General features: G+C 46.1%; 1 protein-coding gene across 1 annotated transcript in view; it reads right to left on the bottom strand.

The window, feature by feature from the left end:
• LOC311239701 (E3 ubiquitin-protein ligase MARCHF6-like) overlaps positions 1-21985 on the bottom strand; it is a 73232-nt gene that overhangs the window by 28780 nt on the left and 22467 nt on the right. Inside the window, exons 12-17 of the mRNA XM_084328110.1 lie at positions 19901-19981; positions 7697-7765; positions 7481-7555; positions 4900-5034; positions 3056-3175; positions 408-508 (exon numbers count right to left, since the gene is read on the bottom strand). Of these exons, the coding sequence (XP_084184236.1) occupies positions 408-508; positions 3056-3175; positions 4900-5034; positions 7481-7555; positions 7697-7765; positions 19901-19981 (581 nt within the window). The remainder of the gene's footprint in view (positions 1-407; positions 509-3055; positions 3176-4899; positions 5035-7480; positions 7556-7696; positions 7766-19900; positions 19982-21985) is intronic.

Here is a 21985-nt window from a genome sequence, read left to right as displayed (position 1 = left end):
CAACACGTCAAGTGGGGTACTACCGAGGCACTTCCTTGTGGTGAAAGCGAGAAGGAGGAGAGCAGGTGACCACACACCTGCTTATGAAGGTAAGCTAACGAGGGGTGTGGTCAGACGAATACTGGTATTAAAGGTACATTTGTGGAATTTATTCAGTGCGCGTGCACGTACGCGAGGGAGTGCATGAGTGATGCAGAGCGTCACCCCTAATTAACAGAACTTGGTTATAGTCATAACCTAACGTTACTAATGTTATAACTACCCTACAGTGTCATGTTGTACGCGTACGCGAGGGAGTGCATGAGTGATGCCGAGCGGATCCCCTAATGATACAGAACTGTAGTTATAACAGTATTATAATATTATTACCTGTACAACATGACACTGTAGGGTAGTTATAACATTACCTGTACAACATGACCTTGTAGGGCAGGAAAACAGGTAGGAACAGCTTGGTGATCTTGATGGGAAACAACAACATCAATAGAACTATAGAACCAAACACCACCTAGAGAGAGAGAGAGAGAGAGAGAGAGAGAGAGAGAGAGAGAGAGAGAGAGAGAGAGAGAGAGAGAGAGAGAGAGAGAGAGAGAGAGATAAAGTGACATAGAGAGAGAAAGAGACAGACACAGAGAGAGACAGAGACACAAAGAGAGACAGATAGAAAGATAGGGACAGAGAGAGAGATAGACAGAGAGATAGAGAGAGACAGACACATAAGAAGGTTCAATCTAGAATCATGCTAAATAGAGACCAATAAACACTATGCTCACCCATACTGTTAAACCTCTCAAACAAACCTTTATCTATTTATTCGTTTTTTGGTATCTCAGGAAAAAACACTTTTTTAAGCTGTTGTTGGGAAAGTAATAAATCAATCAACCAATATAATTAAATAAAACCAACCAAAGAACCTCTTGATGTGTCCAGAAATGGGGGTGAGAGAACTGCTCCATGTGACTGACCACAGAGAGAACTGCTCTGTGACTGACCGCAGAGAGGAGAGAGAACTGCTCTATGTGACTGACCGCAGAGAGGAGAGAGAACTGCTCTATGTGACTGACCACAGCGAGAACTGCTCTATGTGACTGACCGCAGAGAGGAGAGAGAACTGCTCTATGTGACTGACCACAGAGAGGAGAGAGAACTGCTCTATGTGACTGACCGCAGAGAGGAGAGAGAACTGCTCTATGTGACTGACCGCAGAGAGAACTGCTCTATGTGACTGACCGCAGAGAGAACTGCTCTATGTGACTGACCGCAGAGAGGAGAGAGAACTGCTCTATGTGACTGACCGCAGAGAGAACTGCTCTATGTGACTGACCGCAGAGAGAACTGCTCTATGTGACTGACTGCAGAGGAGAGAGAACTGCTCTATGTGACTGACCGCAGAGAGAACTGCTCTATGTGACTGACTGCAGAGGAGAGAGAACTGCTCTATGTGACTGACCGCAGAGAGGAGAGAGAACTGCTCTATGTGACTGACCGCAGAGAGGAGAGAGAACTGCTCTATGTGACTGACCGCAGAGAGGAGAGAGAACTGCTCTATGTGACTGACCACAGAGAGGAGAGAACTGCTCTATGTGACTGACCGCAGAGAGGAGAGAGAACTGCTCTATGTGACTGACCACAGAGAGGAGAGAGAACTGCTCTATGTGACTGACCGCAGGGAGGAGAGAACTGCTCTATGTGACTGACTGCAGGGAGGAGAGAGAACTGCTCTATGTGACTGACCGCAGAGAGGAGAGAGAACTGCTCTATGTGACTGACCACAGAGAGGAGAGAGAACTGCTCTATGTGACTGACCGCAAGGAGAACTGCTCTGTGACTGACTGCAGAGAGGAGAGAGAACTGCTCTGTGTGACTGACCGCAGGGAGGAGAGAACTGCTCTATGTGACTGACCGCAAGGAGAACTGCTCTGTGACTGACTGCAGAGAGGAGAGAGAACTGCTCTGTGACCAACCACAGGGAGGAGAGAACTGCTCTATGTGACTGACCACAGAGGAGAGAGAACTTCTCTGTGACTGACCGCAGAGAGAACTTCTCTATATGACTGACCGCAGAGAGAGAGAACTGCTCTATGTGACTGACCGCAGAGAGGAGAGAGAACTGCTCTATGTGACCAACCACAGGGAGGAGAGAACTGCTCTATGTGACTGACCGCAGAGAGAACTGCTCTATGTGACTGACCGCAGAGAGGAGAGAGAACTGCTCTATGTGACTGACTGCAGAGAGGAGAGAGAACTGCTCTATGTGACTGACCGCAGAGAGAACTGCTCTATGTGACTGACCGCAGAGAGAACTGCTCTATGTGACTGACTGCAGAGGAGAGAGAACTGCTCTATGTGACTGACGACAGAGAGGAGAGAGAACTGCTCTATGTGACTGACCGCAGAGATAACTGCTCTATGTGACTGACCGCAGAGAGGAGAGAGAACTGCTCTATGTGACTGACTGCAGGGAGGATAGAACTGCTCTGTGACAGACCGCAGGGAGGAGAGAGAACTGCTCTGTGACTGACTGCAGAGGAGAGAGAACTGCTCTATGTGACTGACTGCAGAGGAGAGAGAACTGTTCTATGTGACTGACTGCAGAGAGGAGAGAGAACTGCTCTATGTGACTGACCACAGAGAGGAGAGAGAACTGCTCTATGTGACTGACCAGAGAGGAGAGAACTGCTCTATGTGACTGACCACAGAGAGGAGAGAGAACTGCTCTATGTGACTGACCGCAGAGAGGAGAGAGAACTGCTCTATGTGACTGACCGCAGAGAGAACTGCTCAATGTGACTGACTGCAGAGAGAGAACTGCTCTATGTGACTGACCGCAGAGAGAACTGCTCTATGTGACTGACCGCAGAGAGGAGAGAGAACTGCTCTATGTGACTGACTGCAGAGAGAACTGCTCTATGTGACTGACTGCAGAGGAGAGAGAACTGCTCTATGTGACTGACGACAGAGAGGAGAGAGAACTTGTCTATGTGACTGAAGACAGAGAGAACTTGTCTATGTGACTGACTGCAGAGAGAAGAGAGAACTGCTCTATGTGACTGACCACAGAGAGGATGAACCGACGCAGGTGTCTGTAGACGGGGAGGTGGATCATCTCCTGGACTGGGTTGAAGTCTGGATCGTTGAGGTTCCTCAGGAACCACAGCACGCCTGGCCTCAGCACCTATGTATACACACACACACACACACACATTAAATACATAATATAATAACAATTATGTACATGAATTATGAACAGATAAGCACAGGCATATTACACCAAACTGGTATGTCGTTAAAGGATCAATAGGCGGCCGCCTTCTTATTCTTATTATAGCAGGAGCTATAACAACGACATCCAATCAAAGTAACTGTACATTGGATTATCCACGAAACCTTACTTGGTCCCAAGAAGGGGGTCTCGTGTATTATTGGGTTAGGACATTTACTGTACATTGGAGGGGGTTGGGTTAGGACATTTACAGGGGCCAGTTTCGAATTGCAGTCTCTCGTAGGTGCTCTTTGAGAGTGGTTTTGAAAGTGGGTAGTGATTCACATTCCTTTACAGCTTTTGGTAGGGCGTTCCACATTGATGTGGCATAATTGCGAAACATGTTTTGTCCCTTGTTTGAGCCGAATCTGGGTTTCACATGATTTGTGGAGCTCCCTCTGGTGTTGTGGTCATGGTATTCACTGACCTTTGGGAAGTATTTTGACATGTACATGGGTACCTTAGTCGTGTAGTGTATCTTGTAGACCAGGCCCATTGCAAGTTGCTGTACTCTGTCGTCTACTCTAAGCCATCCTAGGTTGTCAAAGTGGGCAGGGGTGAGGTGGGTTCTAGGAGTAAGGTCAAGCAGTAGTCTGACCAGTTTGTTTTGTGATGAGTGCTCTGCCAGAGTCTTCAGGGTATTCTTGTTTACCAGAGAGGAGATCCGGTACAAGAATCTAGTTCTTGGTTGACTTTTTTTTATTACATTGAATGCCATTTTGTCACAGGAAAGATTTGCCTCTAGGATGGAACCTAGGTATGTAATTTCATCTTTCCTTGTGACAATATTGTCACCCACTGTAACTGATAAGCCGTCGGTCTCGCTGAGTTTGTTATTTGAATCGAAGAGAATGGACTCCGTTTTAGCCAGGTGTAATGATAGTTTGTTATCAGCGAGCCAGGTGCAGATTTTGCCTAGTTCCGAGCTGAGGGTTTTTTCAACCTGTAACTTGTCAGAGACCAGCAGGGCTGAGTCGTCCGCGAACAGGAACAAGTTGCAGTCACAAGCTGACGACATGTCATTTATAAATAAATTAATTAGGAACAGTAGCGGACCTAGTATGCTTCCTTGTGGAACACCACAGCTCACTGGGGGGGGGGGGGGGGGGGTAGGGTACCGTTTACCTCCACTATCTGTTCTCTCCCCTCAAGGTGTCGAGGGCCATTTGTAGGTCCAGTATGACCATGCTGCAGTATTTGCCCGCGTCCACCTCTTGTTTGATGTGGTCGTTCAAATAGAGAAGGCATGTGTCAGTGGAGTGGAATGTTCTGAAGCCAGATTGGAATTCGTAGATTACGGTAGATTTTTTTTCCGCAAGGTACTTTTCGACCTGTTCATATACTATTTTTTCCATGACTTTCGAGATAGAGGTAAGAATAGAAACAGGGCGGTAGTTGCCTGGGTCTAATTTGCTGCCCTTTTTGTGCAGGGGGGTTACTATCGCAATTTTGAAGTCTTTGGTTACGTGTCCCAAAGACCCACAGCCTCTGGCCCTGCTGCAGGGTCCTGGTCCTGGTCCTACCTCTCTGAGCCTCTGGCCCTGCAACAGGGTCCTACCTCTCTGAGCCTCTGACCCTGCTGCAGGGTCCTGGTCCTACCTCTCTGAACACCCTCTGGCCCTGATGCAGGGTCCTACCTCTCTGAGCAGCAGGATGAAGGAGGCGAAGTAGAAGACGTAGACCATTCCCACCAGCCAGTGGAGGAACATGGTGGTTCCAGGAGCAGAGTTAAAACTCTGTTCTCTGTCCTTCATGGTGGCATCAAACATCTCCTAATGGACACAGAGAACAGAAATACACATAAAACTCTGTTCTCCGTCCTTCGTGGTGGCATCAAACATCTCCTAATGGACACATAGAGAACAGAAATACACATAAAACTCTGTTCTCCGTGGTGGCATCAAACATCTCCTAATGGACACATAGATATAAAACCCTGTTCTCTGTTCCTAAATTAAACTGTAATCTTGAGTAACCATGTCATGATTTCATTGCTTTTGAGTTTTTAAAATGTACTTTTTGGTCCTTTGAGCAACAAACCCAGTGCCATCCGGCTCCACTGTATTGGAGTGAGGGCAGACATCTAAATGGATGATGAGGGACATGTATATAGTTATTTTATCAAAAGCTCTTTACAACTTATGCTTCACATTCACCCATTAAAGGGGAACTATCTTATAAATGGCCTCTTTCAGTGTTTAGCATCGTTTCCTAGCTATGTGGACTTATATTAATATGATCTATGTCTCTAATTCTCATATTGGCGCATTCTTCCAATTCTCCTCTCACAATATTCACCCTCACTGAACTGAGTCATCTGAAAATGTGCTGATCTGTGATGTCAGAGAGACTCAGCTGCATGATAATGTGGCAGATGCCACCAGGCCACACAGTGGTTTAGGAGCCCAGCCTCAAAACGGCTCGAGATCTTGAGGTAGAAAAATGCTGTTTTTGAGGACTTGATTAGAAATACAAAACAATGAATTAAAAAAAATTATAATTACAGAGGTGTTCCATAAACTCACAGGAATTGTGTAAAAGTGCCCAAATAGTGAAAGAAAGTCAAATAGTTCCCCTTTAACTCACACATTCACACACAGACGGCGGAGGCCACCATGCAAGGTGCCGACCTGCTCATCGGGAGCAGTTAGGAGCCGGAATTGAACTGGGAACCTTCAGATTACCAGACGACTGCTCTACCTCCTGAGCCACTGTCACCCCTATATAAATGCAGTGTATTTAGATATCTCCAAAACTAGGCGAATCACACCAAAACTCTCTGGGTGGATAAATAACACTCTGGGGGCTAGATCCACAAAGAATGGATTTGATTGATTGAAACTTTTATTAACAGATTGTAGAATGGGTAGAATACAGTAAGGCTCAATACACACAATTGTTAAGGGGATGCAGACCAGAGAAAGACTTTCGTCTTGTTTACACCAGGGTCCCCCATTTTCAATTTATAATGAATTGTAAGTAGGGTGCAACTAGCACCGTGCAATCCACTCTTTGTGGATCTAGCCTTGGGTGTTGTTGTTGTTTATTTTAGGTGAACTGTCCCTTTAACACTTTGGACGCCATACCCGATGATAGTCGGGTTAACTCGCCGAACGTTCAGCGCCAGACCTGAGTATAGTCCTGTTTTCATCATTACAGGCACACGGACATTTGGGTTAACATGCGGAATAATTTTGAGAATGCCAATGTGCAATACCAGCCGCATCCACCCAGGTGGCAGTATCGAGCACCCTTTGAAACATGATATCTTGGTCTGTGGGTCGATCAGAGGTCTCCGGTCGGATTTCTATTGGTCGGGCAAGGGGGGCGGTTGTCCCGATCAGATTGAGAGGCGTGAATTACTCCCGGTCCATGATGTGTGGCGGATTATGTTGGCGACACGATTGACACCAATACTGGGACTCGCAATCAGATAATTGGAATATTCTTTTTGGGGTACATCCTAGTGAAGGTAAGGCCTATATGGTATCAATCCTGCTGTGATCCAACCATGATTTCACTTCGATCACAATATATGTGTGTAACGTTACTCCACAACGTGTGCCGTGGTGACGATCAAAGCATCAAAAAACTACCCCCCCCCCCCCTTTCATGCATTCATGATGAAACATAATACCGATAATATAGATGTGATTTCAAAATAGTAGCGTGTACAGGCGAGAAATGACAACGTTTTTAGTGAATTGCTGCATAGCGTCGTTTTCTGGGATTATACAGGATTATTCTAAAACTATAGTCATATTCACCACGGTATAAAACGGGAATGTATGGATGAAAAAATTATTTCTATTTCTCATATTGAACGATAGATAGGTGATGTCAAATGGGCCATAGTTTTGTATCCATAGCTATAATATAGAATACAATTATAGCCCTGCAAACACTGCCACGTATTCCTATACTTTAGAGCATCTGCCTTTTAACAACACATCACGCATATCGCTCCAGCGGCCAAAGTGTTAAGCACTTAAGTGCTACAGAAATTGTATTATTTATATTATTATTATTACTACTACTATTATTCCTACTATTGTTATTATTATTATTATTATTATTATTATTATTATTATTATTATTATTATTATTACTATTATCATTATTACTACTATTGTTATTATTACTATCATTATTATTACCATTATTATTATTATTAATTATTAATTATTATTATTATTATTATTGTTATTAGCAACATACCAGGGAGCAGATGTCCAGCCACCAACCACAGATGAGAGGGAACACGCCTATCTCCATGACAACCAACAAGGAAACCTGTCACATAAAGAAAACACTTTGGTTGTTGTGGTACATCAGTAGCTAAGCTTCAACTAAGACTGTAGCAAATAGTAGGTCAATGAAAACAAGAATTGACACTGAATATCTAAGTAGTCTCTATTGTTGGATCTTGGTTACCTTGACAACGATATAGCACACGCCCAGGAGTCGCCTGGAACGCTGGAACCTCACGACTGAAGCCAAGGCCTGAGACTGTGTTAAGAAGATAACATAACAACACATAGCATAACATAACGACTGAAGCCAAGGCCTGAGACTGTGTTAGGAAGATAACATAACACATAACATCACATAACATAACGAAGGTTATCCTATAACCCTAGTTATATGAGTAATAGCGAGCGCTTTGCTCTATTGGAACTATCCCTTTAATCATATTCTATCATGAAAACTTTTCACCACGTGTACGCACCTGCCCACCTGCCTGACCACTCCCACATCCGCTCCTATATAAGCGGGGTCATGGCCATACTATCAGCTCCTTCCCCAGTCTTTCACCACCGAAACGGAAGACCGTGGGGTAGGGCTGACCTTCGAATTTTTCTTTTTGGAACCATCAGAATACCGGGGAGGATCCGGGCCCCCCCGCCCCCCCTAGCGAGGGACGGGAGGGAGATCGGACCCGACTGTGCGAAGAGGGTTTAGCCCCTCAACTCACAGGGTGAGCAGACCGTGGGACTTACCTTTGTTTAGAAGGGCCCGCGACTACTCAGACGCACATCCCACACGCCACAAGGGAACGGACGTGAGCAAAAAGCCCCCGTCACAGCCCCCGACATCGCGGGGTCGGGGTTTAAAAAAAAAAAAAAAAAAAAAAAAACTGTGGCAAGGCCGTAGCAGCGGGGCGCGGAGGAGGTCCCAGCCCCAGGCCACATCCCGGGGCTAGGACCCCCTGAAAAAAAGGGCCTAAACCAGGTGAAAGCCCTTCTCCCCTTGGCACGCCGCTCCGAAGTGCTCCCAAGGAGGCTTCCCGCCCACAATATCGTGGGGCCAGCCGGCGAGCCGGGGAGAGAACCCTCCAAGGACGTTGATCCCTCAATCCAGGCCGACAGGTCCCAAGAGTAGAACTCGACCTGCGCCCGGAGCACTGTGGACTAGACAGGCACCTAAGGGACTTACTGTAAGAACAGTATCCCGGCGGAAAGGGTGTTTCGGTATGCTGTGCACCATGTCACAATCTCATGGGGCCACGAACCTCGCGGAGTCGGAGTTAGCCAACCCCGCCAGCGAACAGACCACGAACCTTGACCCTGCCAATTTATTAATCCTGTGGGGTTGAGGTTCAGAGAAAGAGTTTGACACAATTGGCAGACGTCATGAAAGATGCAGGGGCATACTCTCGGGCAGCCGGGGTCAGACCCGGGCTCAACCTGAGAGTCGACTCTGCTACCAACACACCGGAGAGACAACCACCCCCCTATGTTTATTAACAGAGAGTGGTTGCTCCCTTAACCCACTAAGAAACCCCAGAAACAGAACTGTGCGTATACACAGGCTATACAATGCAGTTCAAGCGTTTCAGATTTAAAAAAAGGGTTAACCCAGGCCAACAGGTCAATGAGGGCAAGGCCCGACCTGGGCCTGGAGGACCGGGACCTACACAGGGATGCATAGAGGAGTTGACAGAAGCAACCTCCCCGACAGCTCCCTCCCATCCCTGGTTTAGCAGGGAGGGAGGGGTGAAAACAAATGGAGAAGGACCAACCCCTTAACATCGTGCAAAAAGGTAGGTAGGTAGGTAGGTATTTATTTAGACAACAAACCATATACAGATTATTACATCACATATTTGCTTTAGTCAAGGATAGGAACGAAAAAGCCAATGACTTATTTACATCGTTGTCCCTGTAAGTCAAGGATGCTTGATACATACACATACAACTCATTACAGAAATATTTCACAATCATTAGTCAAGTCAAGTCAAGAGTTTTATTTGTCACGGCATACAATGCAGGGGGTCTTGCCCGCAACGATTGTGCATAATACAATAGTAATATAGTAATAACATTAGTAATTAGGGGTGCACCGAAAATTCGGCCACCGAAAGTTTTCGGCCGAAAATGGCCAAAAATGGCATTTCGGCTTTCGGCCGAAAGAGTTTTTTCACCGAAAATATATCACCGAAACAGAAGCAACCTAACGCGTGTTGTTGTGATGATGTCATCAAAATGCGGATTCATTACATGCGCGCTGTGAGCTCTTCAGTCCTGCGTGATACTCCTCTTGGGACTCGGGAGCAATGCATCTCCTCGGGAGTCGCGCTGTTTCTACAGTATGTAAACTCCGCGCGCAACAAGTCCAATAAATGCGTCTTTAACATACTTTATCCTTATTTACTATATATATCACTTGAGTGATCTAATATGCATATTATTCAGAGCGAGAGGGGGAGGGATTGTTTCTCTCACATTGACGCTGTCTGTCCTGCGTGATACTCCTCTTGGGACTCGGGAGCAATGCATCTCCTCGGGAGTCGCGCTGTTTCTACAGTATGTAAACTCTGCGCGCAACGAGTCCAATAAATGCGTCTTTAACATACTTTATCCTTATTTACTATATATATCACTGAGTGATCTAATATGCATATTATTCAGAGCGAGAGGGGGAGGGATTGTTTCTCTCACATTGACGCTGTCTACTGTGCCAAAGTCATCTGGGGACTAGAAAGGTGTGCTCAGTAGAGCACAGATGTCCGCCTCTCTCTCTCTTTCTCTCTGATTGATTGATTGATTGATTGAAAACTTTATTAACAGATTGCAGAATGGGTACAATACAGTACAGCTCAATACACACAATTGTTAAGGGGATGCAGACCAGAGAAAGACTTTCGTCTTGTTTACATCAGGGTCCCCCATTTTCAATTCATCAGGACATATATGACATACATGACATACAGATAGACAGTACTGCTACATCTATACATTTATGACATACCAGATTTGCAAATACAGTACCGTTTGTGATACAAAAAGACCCATAATAGTGATTATTTATTATTTAAGTTAAGTTTAGCCATAATCATATATTTTTCCATAATCAGGTAGCTGAACAACATTGGTAAAAAAAAATCTATTCTATGAATCATTTTCGGCCTTTCGGCTTTCGGTTTTCGGCCAACTGTTTCCTATTTTCGGTATCGGTTTCGGCCAAGAATTTCCCATTCGGTGCATCCCTATTAGTAATATATAATAAGAATCCAATAGAACGACATTGTGCAATAAAACAGGTAAAGTAGGGCATATCGGTATATGTACATGAGTTATTTACAGAGCATGGTAGGACATGCTAGGTCCTGTGGTAGTGCAATACACTGTTAGCTAGGGATAAGGCACTGGGTCCAGAGCCTGCAGAATAATGAAAGACCCTCACCACCCCAACAACAGCCTGTTCAAGCTGCTGCGGTCAGGCAAACGCCTGCAAACACCAGCAACTAGGACAGAGAGACTTCGGCTCAGAGCCTTGAACACTGAACTCTCCACACACAAGCACACATGAGCACACACACACAACACACACACTGTACACACTCACACACTAGCAGCCACTTTAACATGAGCACACACACACTCATGCTGCACACGCTCACACTTATGGTCACTTTACAAAAGGAAAGGTCACTTTAAGAATAGTATAGTATAACTTGAGATTGTATAATATAGCAGTGTACATAAAGACCCAGTGCCTCATCCGTAGCTAACAGTGTATTGGACTACCACAGGACCTAGCATGTCCTACCATGCTCTGTAAATAACTCATGTACATATACCGATATGCCCTATTTTGTTTACTTGTTTTATTGCACAATGTCGTTCTATTGGATTCTTATTATATATTACTATTGTATTATGCACAATCGCTGCGGGCAAGACCCCCCGCATTTCATTGTATACTTGTATGCCGTGACAAATAAAACTCTTGACTTGACTTGCACCTCTTGTTGTATAGGACCTGCAGGGGTGGTAGTGCAATACCCGTGGTACGCTCGGCTGAGCGCACCACTCTCTGGAGTGCCTTCTTGTCCTGTGCCGTGCCGTTTCCATACCAGGCAGTGATGTTTCCAGTCAAGATGCTCTCTACAGCTCCCGAGTAGAAGGACTGGAGTATCTTCCCAGATACTCTGAACTTCCTTAACCTTACATTTGATAGCAATAATGGCACAATCATTAATTAATACAAACATGCGCATTTGTTGAGACATGTTAAACTAGCCTTGAGTCTGTGTATCTCAGAGCAACCCGAGCGGAGGGGGTGGTGGGGGGGGGAGGGAGGACGGAGAGATTTTCCGGACTTGACTCTTGACTACAATGCCGTCAGCTAGGACCGGAGGGGGTGGGGCTGGAAGGTGACTACAGTTGCCGTCATAGGGGGTGGGTCTTGGCGATGAAACAGTCACTTTGGCACCCCTCCAGCACTCGTACGGGAGGGGGGATTGGGTATAGGGATTGGGGGTGGGGGGGCCGCTTGCCACTCTTATCTCCCAGAGGGCCTTCAACTCCAGCAGCTCCCTGGTTCGCCCTTGGTCCAGGAATTTGTTTTGGCTGAACTGACTGGCAACATTTCTCCCAGTTCTCCCAGCCACGTCACTTTAAATTTGATTTGAGTAGAGTGAAATATAACTATTGATTTGAGTGGAGTGAGTTTTAACAACTCCATCCAAATGACTGAATGCATTAGTCCAAGTGTCCAAGTGTCTTAATCAGTTCATTTTGGTAGGTCCTGTGCACGGTAAACGGATGCAAAATCTTCTTATTGCAGTCCAAAAGCTTTGATAATCCAAAAATGACCACGTCTTCAAGTTGGTAGCCCGATTATGATGTCCCAAGAGGCAGAGAGGGTAGGGGTGGACGGTATAAACGGTATACGGTATAAACGGTATTAATTTGCTCTACGGTATGGATTTTGACTATACCGTGTAACCGGTAGAGTAGCTCTAAAATAGCAATGACGTCATGTAACCACAGCGCGAATATTTCAATCGCATTTGCCCCTAAAAATAGATAGAATTAGTCATAGATAATAGATATGTGCAAACTGGAAAAAGTTATTTAGGAGGCTTCGCGCAGTGGGCGTGTCAACACGCAATTGTCATTTCATAATAAACGCATATCACCGCGGCGCACAGCAAGTTTCAATTTCAGTTCCTGGCATTTTTAACCAGTGGAGAAAGGTAAGAGATGTCCCTATCGTTTTTCTTATATGAATTATTCTACGTTAATAAAACATACCTGGTGATCAACTACAGTTTGCTGTAAACATTATGATATGCGTGTAGTGTTATGATAACGACGGCTGCAGCGGGAGCCGGGAGGACGGCGGGCAGCAGTGGATTTGCGAATAGCATGCAGCTGCAGAGCCGCAGAGCCAGGGGCTCTTTCAGGTCAGGTCCGCTCAACAGCGCCCCCCCACCCAACGGCTGAAAGCTGTGACCAGACCTGAAAGCGCCGCTGGCTCTGCGGCTCTGCAGCTACATATGCTTCTAGCAAAATCCAGCATCCAGCCCGGCTGTTTGCAATGGGAGCAGCACGGACTCGGGACTTATTTTATTTGGAATATAATGACTTTATACGCAAAAGTAGCCTAGTTTTAAGTTAAAATATTATAAATCTACATGCCTTGAGGATGTCATTCTTTATATAGCCTGCCTATCAGGCAAAAAAAAATATTCTAACGGAAACACTGATACCGTGATATATACCGTTACCGTCTATGCTTCAAATTATACCGTGATATAAATTTTAGACCATACCGTCCACCCCTAAGAGAGGGTTAGCCTTATTCTGCTTCTTGACGAAAATATGCAATCCACTGATTAGATCCATTTAGAGTTGATTTGAGTATAGTCCGGCAACCGGCACGAAGCACAGAGCATAGCAGCGTCGGGCTTCATGGAGGCAGTAGAGGCGGCGGTAGGAACGGCCTTGAGGAGCCTGGGGAGAGGAGAGAAATGCGACTGTCTCTGGGAAGGGCTGGGAAGGAGCTCAACACAGGTACAACACAGTATGGACCAATGCATGCCACTGTTAAGGGCAACTCGTGGCGGCATCTATATGACACACACATTCCTGACATCAACCCCTGTGACGTCCGGCCCGACCTGGCATTTCCCCCCCGGAAAAGCACAGAGTCCTTCGGGGTACCAGAATCTGTCTGCGCCCCGGCGGACAACGGGTTAAACTGATCCGGTCCGGCGCGACCAGGACCGTGCCCTAGTCACGCCGCCGCCTCCAGTCCTAAGAGGGGGTAGGTACGTGTGTCGATCCAAAACATCACAGAGGGCGCCACCAAGACGGTCAGTATGCGAACGCACTGCTCCTGGTGGCCCACCCAACGGGCGTGAAACCCCCCTGCCAATGTTTTGATCTACTCCGTCATCTCCCCCCGGAGATGTACGTGAGCCATCGAGTCTAAGCTAGTGCATTGGTGCTCGGTAGAGACAAAAATCTCCGTCCGAGCCGACCGCATAAAAAAACGCAGTTTTTATGATGTTGGGCAACCAAGGCGCGCCGGACCCACAAAGCATATTCAATCATTGAAAAAACACCCTGGGCCAGCGCTGATCGGTCTCGTAAGACCATACGCTGATTTCATAAAATGGCGTATATGCTCGCAAAGAACCCGAGAACAATGACGGCGAATTTCTAACAAGAAAGAGCCTCACAACGTTTCCCCTTGCTATCTGGGACGAGCAGCAGGGAGCCGGTCTAGAGACACAGACACGGGCTCACATACGACAAGCCTGGGAATAACAAGCGCGTCAATTCTGCTCCTTATGTAAGAGGAGAAGACAGCGATTTTCCCAGAGAGACCACAACGTGAGTAAAACAATTGAAAAAGGTTCATGTAACAATTGGACTAAGACTCTCTGAGGAGGAGGCTCTGAAACTCTGAGGAGGCTCTCTCACTGAGAGGGAGGTTCTGAAACTCAGGAGACTCTGAAACTCCCTGAGGAGGAGGCTCTGAAACTCCCTGAGGAGGAGGCTCTGACCCAATATACACTACTGGTAGGGAGCAGAGCAGAAGAACAAATTATCTCTACTGCATTGCATCACCTATCCTTTACAATGACAGCGGTCTGCAGCACAGGCCCTGTAACTCACGGACATGTCTCTTGGCCAATAAGAAAACGTGCTTGTGCTTCAATGGCCTCTCGAGCCTGGGAATAAAAACCGCATCAATTCTGCTCTTTATGTAAGAGGAGAAGACAGCGATTATCCCAGAGAGACCACAACGCGAGTAAAACAATTGAAAAAGGTTCATGTAACAATTGGACTAAGACTCTCTGAGGAGGAGGCTCTGAAACTCAGAGGAGGCTCTGAAACTCTCTGAGGAGGAGGCTCTGAAACTCCCCGAGGAGGAGGCTCTGACCCAATATACACTACTGGTAGGGAGCAGAGCAGAAGAACAAATGATCTCTACTGCATTGCATCACCTATCCTTTACAATGACAGCGGTCTGCAGCACAGGCCCTGTAACTCACGGACATGTCTCTTGGCCAATAAGAAAACGTGCTTGTGCTTCAATGGCCTCTCGAGCCTGGGAATAAAAACCGCATCAATTCTGCTCTTTATGTAAGAGGAGAAGACAGCGATTCTCCCAGAGAGACCACAACGCGAGTAAAACAATTGAAAAAGGTTCATGTAACAATTGGACTAAGACTCTCTGAGGAGGAGGCTCTGAAACTCTGAGGAGGCTCCCTCACTGAGAGGGAGGTTCTGAAAACTCAGAGGAGGCTCTGAAACTCTCTGAGGAGGAGGCTCTGAAACTCCCTGAGGAGGAGGCTCTGAAACTCCCAGAGGAGGAGGCTCTGACCCAATATACACTACTGGTAGGGAGCAGAGTAGAAGACAAATAGTCTCTACTGCATTGCATCACCTATCCTTTACAATGACAGCGGTCTGTAGTACAGGCCCTGTAACTCACTTAAATTCTTAAATTCGACAAACAGGTCAGCGCCGTAGTTAAAAACTGTTTTTACCACCTTAGACTCCTGGCGAAGACAAAGGCATACCTCTCCCAAAGTAACCTAGAGACGGTGATACATGCCTTTGTCACCACTTGCCTCGACTACTGCAATGCTCTGTACACAGGCATCGATAAATCCCTCCTCCACCGCCTACAACTGGTGCAGAACGCAGCCACGCGCCTCCTCACCAAAACAAGAAAACACTAACACATCAGCCCAGTTTTGGCCTCGCTCAACTAGCTGCCTGTTAGCTTTAGGATCGATTTTAAATTAGCCCTAAATGTTTTTAAATCATTAAATGGCACGGCTCCTCCCTATCTGTCCGAGCTCTTGCACCGCTACACCCCCCACCGATCCCTCAGATCAGCTGACCATGTCCAGCTGCTATTGGTGGTGCCCAGAACCAGGCTCAAGACTAGGGGAGACAGAGCTTTCTCCACCACAGCGCCTAGATTGTGGAACAGCCTCCCCCTCAGCGTACGGACCGCCCAGGCTTTTAAATCACTCTTGAAAACCTACCTGTTCTCCTTGGCCTTCCCCCCTACTTAATCACCACTAGACCTCTGGCCCTTCTATCCTCTTTGTTTTACTGTGTCCTACCAGTTTTTATTGCTTTCATTGCTTCATTATGTTTTTAATCTTATATCTTGCACCCTATTGTTTTGTTTTTGTTGCTTTCATTGCTTTACTATGTTTTTAATCGTATACCTTGCATCACATTATTTTGTTTTTATCAACTTGCTTGTGAAGCACACACAAGAAAAAGCGACTGACGTTTTCAAATGGCCGGGGGAATCTAGTGTCCCACCTATCCTGATTTGGTGTGGGAGACAGGAAAATACCCCCCCCCCCCCGTGACGAGAGAGAGAACACCCTCGACAGGGAGACTAATGGGTAGAAAGGCACAACCTCTCGGCCAATCAGTTTCGTAAATGATATAACAGTTTCGTGTTATTTTATCCACCCCCTCACCACCTCACCCCTGATACGACGCCATAAAAAAGCAGAGCCGTGACACCAGTTGCATGGCGTGCCAGATGAAAGCACATACTTACCTGTAGAGTAAAAGCTTTACATCATGTACGCCAGCCACAGCCGATAACCTCGTCTGTGTAAAAAACTGGCTTTATCCACGGCTCTGGTGTGAAAAACTTGCCACCCGTTATTTTTATCATTACCCTTAACACTTTGAGCGCCACGTCACGGCTTTTCTCGGGTTTACGATAGTTACGTTGAAAGCCACGTCACGGCTTTTCTCTGAATTTTTTTTTTTTAGCGATCTGAAATCATATCAAATCACACGCGAGCCTACCCTAGCCTACCCAGGGGCCGCCAACGATCAGATGTGAAAAAAGCGCCCCCTATCGTCTCCCAGATGGTAAATCACCCTTTTGGAATGGACTCAATGAAAATGGATGGGAAAAAAAAAAATTCCAGTCCACTGATGCAGCCGGAGTTACCAGAGTTCATTCTGGATCCTCTGAGCCGCGGCAAGCATCGGTTATGCTGTACACACGTTGGATCAATATACTTATCGATTTTTTCTAATGGTGATCAGGAATTGGAATATACCATTTGGATACCATCTGATGTCAGGTAAGGAATCTATGTTATCAGTGTTAGGATAATCACTCGTTTTCGAGGAGATATAAGCTTTTTTGTGATATGTGCTCTATCTGTTTCACTGTAAAATCCATGAGGAAATGAAAGCAGCTATTATCAGCGCGCGGCTCGAACGTGCACGTATACTATTGATCATCTAGCGTTTATTTGAAAACGATTCATAAATAGGCCGACAAATATCAACGTTCTGGAATATTCCAGTAAAAGGCGATTATCACAGAATGGGCTGTTTTTCACCTAAAAACGGGTGCTTTTCAAAATGCTCTCAAACGGAAATGAAGCGATAAAAAACCAATCTGCCTTGACAACACTGACTGGAAAATGATTCTTTGATAAGCGATGGGCAGATTAGACACATAGCCATAATTTAAAACATAGATTAGGCGATATTAACGTTAACATTGGGAGTGGACCATGGCATTCAAGGGGGTAAAAAGGAAAACACGGCGTGGCACTCAAAGTGTTAAGCAAGAAAAAATATCAGATTAAAGAGATCAAAAAGTCCTTGGTTCATATGCCATATATGTACAACTCTGTAAGCTAACACCCATACCAGTTGTGGACTCAATGCTACGTTTACCTAAACGTATTACATGAACACACACAACTCTCATCATACAATAAAAAAAATAAAGATTCACCTTTACTCACGTAAGAAAGAACGCCGTCTTAAGTAGAAAGAAGGACATAAGCCCTTGGCCGAGTGCTAGACCTTGCTAAATTATACACAATAGCAACCAATGCAATTTTACAGAAAAAACTGCACAAACTCCAAGCAAGAAGGCGCCCCCAGCATTTGGAGCTGTGAGTTCACATAGCACATGTCGTATCGCCCAAAATGCAGTGAAGTAAACACACGTTTTGTTAAACAAAAACATTGTTATTAACCAAAAACATTCGGGGGGGGGGGGGGGAATAGTGGGGCATAGTGTAATGTCCTACCTGACCCCCGGAATGCAGGATGAATGGCCGCAACAAATGGCTGGTCCACCATGTTGACGAGGCCTCTTGCTGGCGGGGCCAGAAGTGGCAACGACTGGAGCCTCGCTCCGGCGTTTCACCCACATCCTGCGGCCGGCCATGGTGCAGGCCGACGACATCTTCTGCCAGAGATGACGCCGAGTCAGAGTGTTCAGGGCCCGCTACTTCCCCACGGCTAATGCCAAGTGTTAGCACAAGCTAACAGCTAACTCCAGGCTGACGGTTAGCACCAAGCTAACGACTAGCCTTTCATAGGCCCACCGTCGGCACTGACCAACGGCCAGCTAACAGCTAGCTCTTACGGGCCTACCGATAGCCACCGGCTAACGCGCAGCAAGCTAACGGTTAGCTCTCACAGGCCCACTGTTAGCTAACGGCTACTACTGAAGCTGTGTAACGTGAGGAATAGCGATGCAGGCCTAATCACTTCAGACAGCCTCTTCTTCAGCCCAAAGAAAAAAGGGCAGACAACATCCGTCCCTCTCACAGAACGGTGTTACCAGAGATACAGTGGCATCGGCAGCAAAGCTCCGTTTTATGCGGGCTGCTGCAGTCTTGAGCTCGGGGATATTCTCCTAACGAAACACCAAGCTCGCATCCTACGCGCCGGGAGCTTTCGTCTTGAAAGGCGGGGCGTCGTCCAGCGCGGTGGCAGAGATCATCCCTTTTCAGAGACCCGGGACTCGAACCCTAGACTCGGAATCGGGGCTCCCAGGAAAACAAAGCTACGAACTCTCTGAGGAGGAGCACTGTGTTGTCGTGGGGCATCAAACAAGAATCCCCTCCATACCGCTATGGAGAGGCAACGAAGGGATTCTCGCTTGGAGCCGGCTGTTGTGCGAGGACGCAAGCTGCGCAGCTGCCCCCGCACAACTGACACACCTGAGGCCCGCGTCGCAAAACACCACCCACCCTAGAGAGACCGTCAGCCCTCTCACAGCCAACCGCTCCTCGCGGCATAGTATCCAGCTGCATAGCCGGAGCACAACGCCGGCGGGGGAACTGCTCAGCGACGCGCGCCCCAAATGCTAAGCGCTGGTGGAGGTCAAAATAGATCATCATCCTCTAGACTCTCCGGTGGTGACGACATTATCCTTTCTTTCTCCCGTAAATTAGTGAGAGAGGGAGAAACAAAAGACAATGCCAACACAGCTCCTATAACTAAACGAACTACTTTAGCACTAAACTTGAAGCGGTGCTATACACGGACTTCGGTGGTGAAAGTAGGGAAAGAGCTGATAGTATGGCCATGACCCCGCTTATATAGGAGCGGATGTGGGAGTGGTCAGGCAGGTGGGCAGGTGCGTACACGTGGTGAAAAGTTTTCATGATAGAATATGATTAAAGGGATAGTTCCAATAGAGCAAAGCGTAAGCTATATATGAAATATAACGACTGAAGCCAAGGCCTTAGACTCTGTTAAGAACATATCATAAGAACACACAACACAACATTACACAAGTTGAAATAAAGGTTTGAAATGACAACACAACATAACCCTTACCTTATTCTAACCCTTGTGACCCCCATAAAATAGCTCTGGGCAACATCCCCACAACGCCAAAATAAAGAGAGAGAGAGAGAGAGAGAGAGAGAGAGAGAGAGAGAGAGAGAGAGAGAGAGAGAGAGAGAGAGAGACAGAGAGAGAGACAGAGAGTGAGAGAGTAAGAGAGACGGAGAGAGACAGAGAGTGAGAGAGACAGATAGAGACAGAGTGAGACAGAGAGAGCTGTTCCTTCAGTGTAAAGGATACGTGACAGAATATGAGTGTGGTCGCCAGCAGGATGTAGCCCAGCATTGTGGTGATGAGGCCATCAAAGTGGGACGCTCTGACCTGGAAAACAGGACGTTACATCATCAAAAAGAGCCCACTCCAAAACATTTCAATACATTTTCCATCAAACTTAACTCATTGGTGGCCAATAACGAGTAAACTCGTGTTTCGCCGCCAACGCTTGAGCGCCAATAACGAGTAAACTCGTTTTTGGATCCTTTGATATTTTTCCTTTGATCCCTGTCATCTGGATCATTCTAGGTGTCCCTGGCTCACGCCGCAGGCAGACCAGCCGTGCACGAAGTCACGCGCGGGTTCGGTGCGAGATCACGCGCGTGGCCTGGCACACCGAGTCCGACTTCAGAGCGCGCGGAAGCGCACGGAGGAAGGCACATTTACATTGGAACAGCTGTAAATGCCTAGTCTATATGCGAAGTCAGTCCCCGTTTGAAGATTTTTTAAAGATTTCCAGTTCCAGTGTTCTATTGTCCATTTTGCATGTATAACCCGTTATTATATAATGAATTAGAATGTTAGAATTCATTTTAGAATGATGATCAGTGTGACTGTACTCCTGAAAAAGTATAGTAATATGGTTTATTTGTATTGGGAAAGATGCAGACACATTAGCTGGTTGAACAACATCTATATGTGACTCGCCATCGTCTATGCCGACTTAGTGCGGCAGGGTACATTCCTCAGAAATCGAGAAAATGTGTCGCAATTCAGATAATGAGTCAAAATAGAAATATTGCATTTTTGACTGCTTTGAAATCTTCTTTATCTTATTCCTTATTTGCAAAACTTAAATACAACTTGTAAATGAGTTAATTATTGTTAGATTGTTCGACAGTATTGTGTGTCAATACTGTGGCAAAAACTACAAGCGAGGGTTTTACGCTGGGTGTGGTCTGTGCGCGTGTCATGCATTAAATGCAGGCAGGGTACTTAGCGAGGTGTTAAAAACACACACAAGGATAGCTCTTTCTTAATAGAGAGAACGAAAAACACACTATCTTAACGTTATAAGTTATAGCAACTTAAGTTGTGACAAACGCCAGTGTCTATTACGCGCGTCGCACTGATCATAATCATCATAATCATAAAACGTGAATCAGGTCGTATTGTCATTAAAACACATTTAGAATGTCACAAATTTTATGAGCAAACGAATTTCGTTCGAGTGGATTTATTGCAACCTAATGCCATGCTTTATTGTCATTAAACATCCACTTGTAAACAGCTGTCCTCATTTTAATGTTGCGCTTTGTTATTGCGTGGCTTGAATCCGCTGCAGTAAGCCTGATAAACAAGATGCGCTATTGGTCAGGACATTAAAACACATTTAGAATGTCATGAATTTTATGAGCGAACGAATATAGTTTGAGTGGATATATCATTCAATAGGGAAAACTTAGGTTAGACGCGTGTGTATAATAATCTCTCTGTGTCTCTCCTGCTCTCTCTCTTTTACGTGTATTTACATCTAAATGCTTATTGGTCAGGCAGCCACAGCGGTGACGTCATTAAGTTGATGGCCATTGATGGGTATTATAAACAGCGTGTTGACAGTGCTCTGCTGATAGTCACCATGGAGACTACAGCGAGAGCCGTTGCAGAGGTGTTAAACCGGTTTGGTCAATTTGGTGGACTCTGCGCCGAGGACAAAAACGCACTGGCAACATTCATCACGGATTTCATGCAGCCGGATAAAAACTCAGATAAAAACTCAGATTCTGATTCAGATTCTGAAGACCATGAAGACGAAGTTCTTCGGGCTATAATCACTGTCACTGACAGCAACGCTGAAGAGCCAGATGATGATGATGGTGATGCACAGCTAGATAAGAGCTAGATTTGCAGACGAGGTCGAACACATAATGAGCTTTGTTGGAGTTGAATCTGACGCGAGCCACGAACACGAAATGGAAAGACTTTTGCGATTCACTTGTAAATGCGCCCAGAGTGATAAAGAAAATGAGAAGTTTGTTCACAGCTCGTGTATCACAAAATTGGACCGTGATGAAATTTACAAAAGGCGATACGAGATAGCTGCATTAGAAG

The sequence above is a fragment of the Notolepis coatsorum genome, assembly GCF_963971535.1.
Source record: "Notolepis coatsorum genome assembly, chromosome: 13".
Classification (NCBI taxonomy): domain Eukaryota; kingdom Metazoa; phylum Chordata; class Actinopteri; order Aulopiformes; family Paralepididae; genus Notolepis; species Notolepis coatsorum.
The sequence above is the reverse complement of the archived record's forward strand: the minus strand, read 5'-3'. Positions and strand labels throughout refer to the sequence as shown.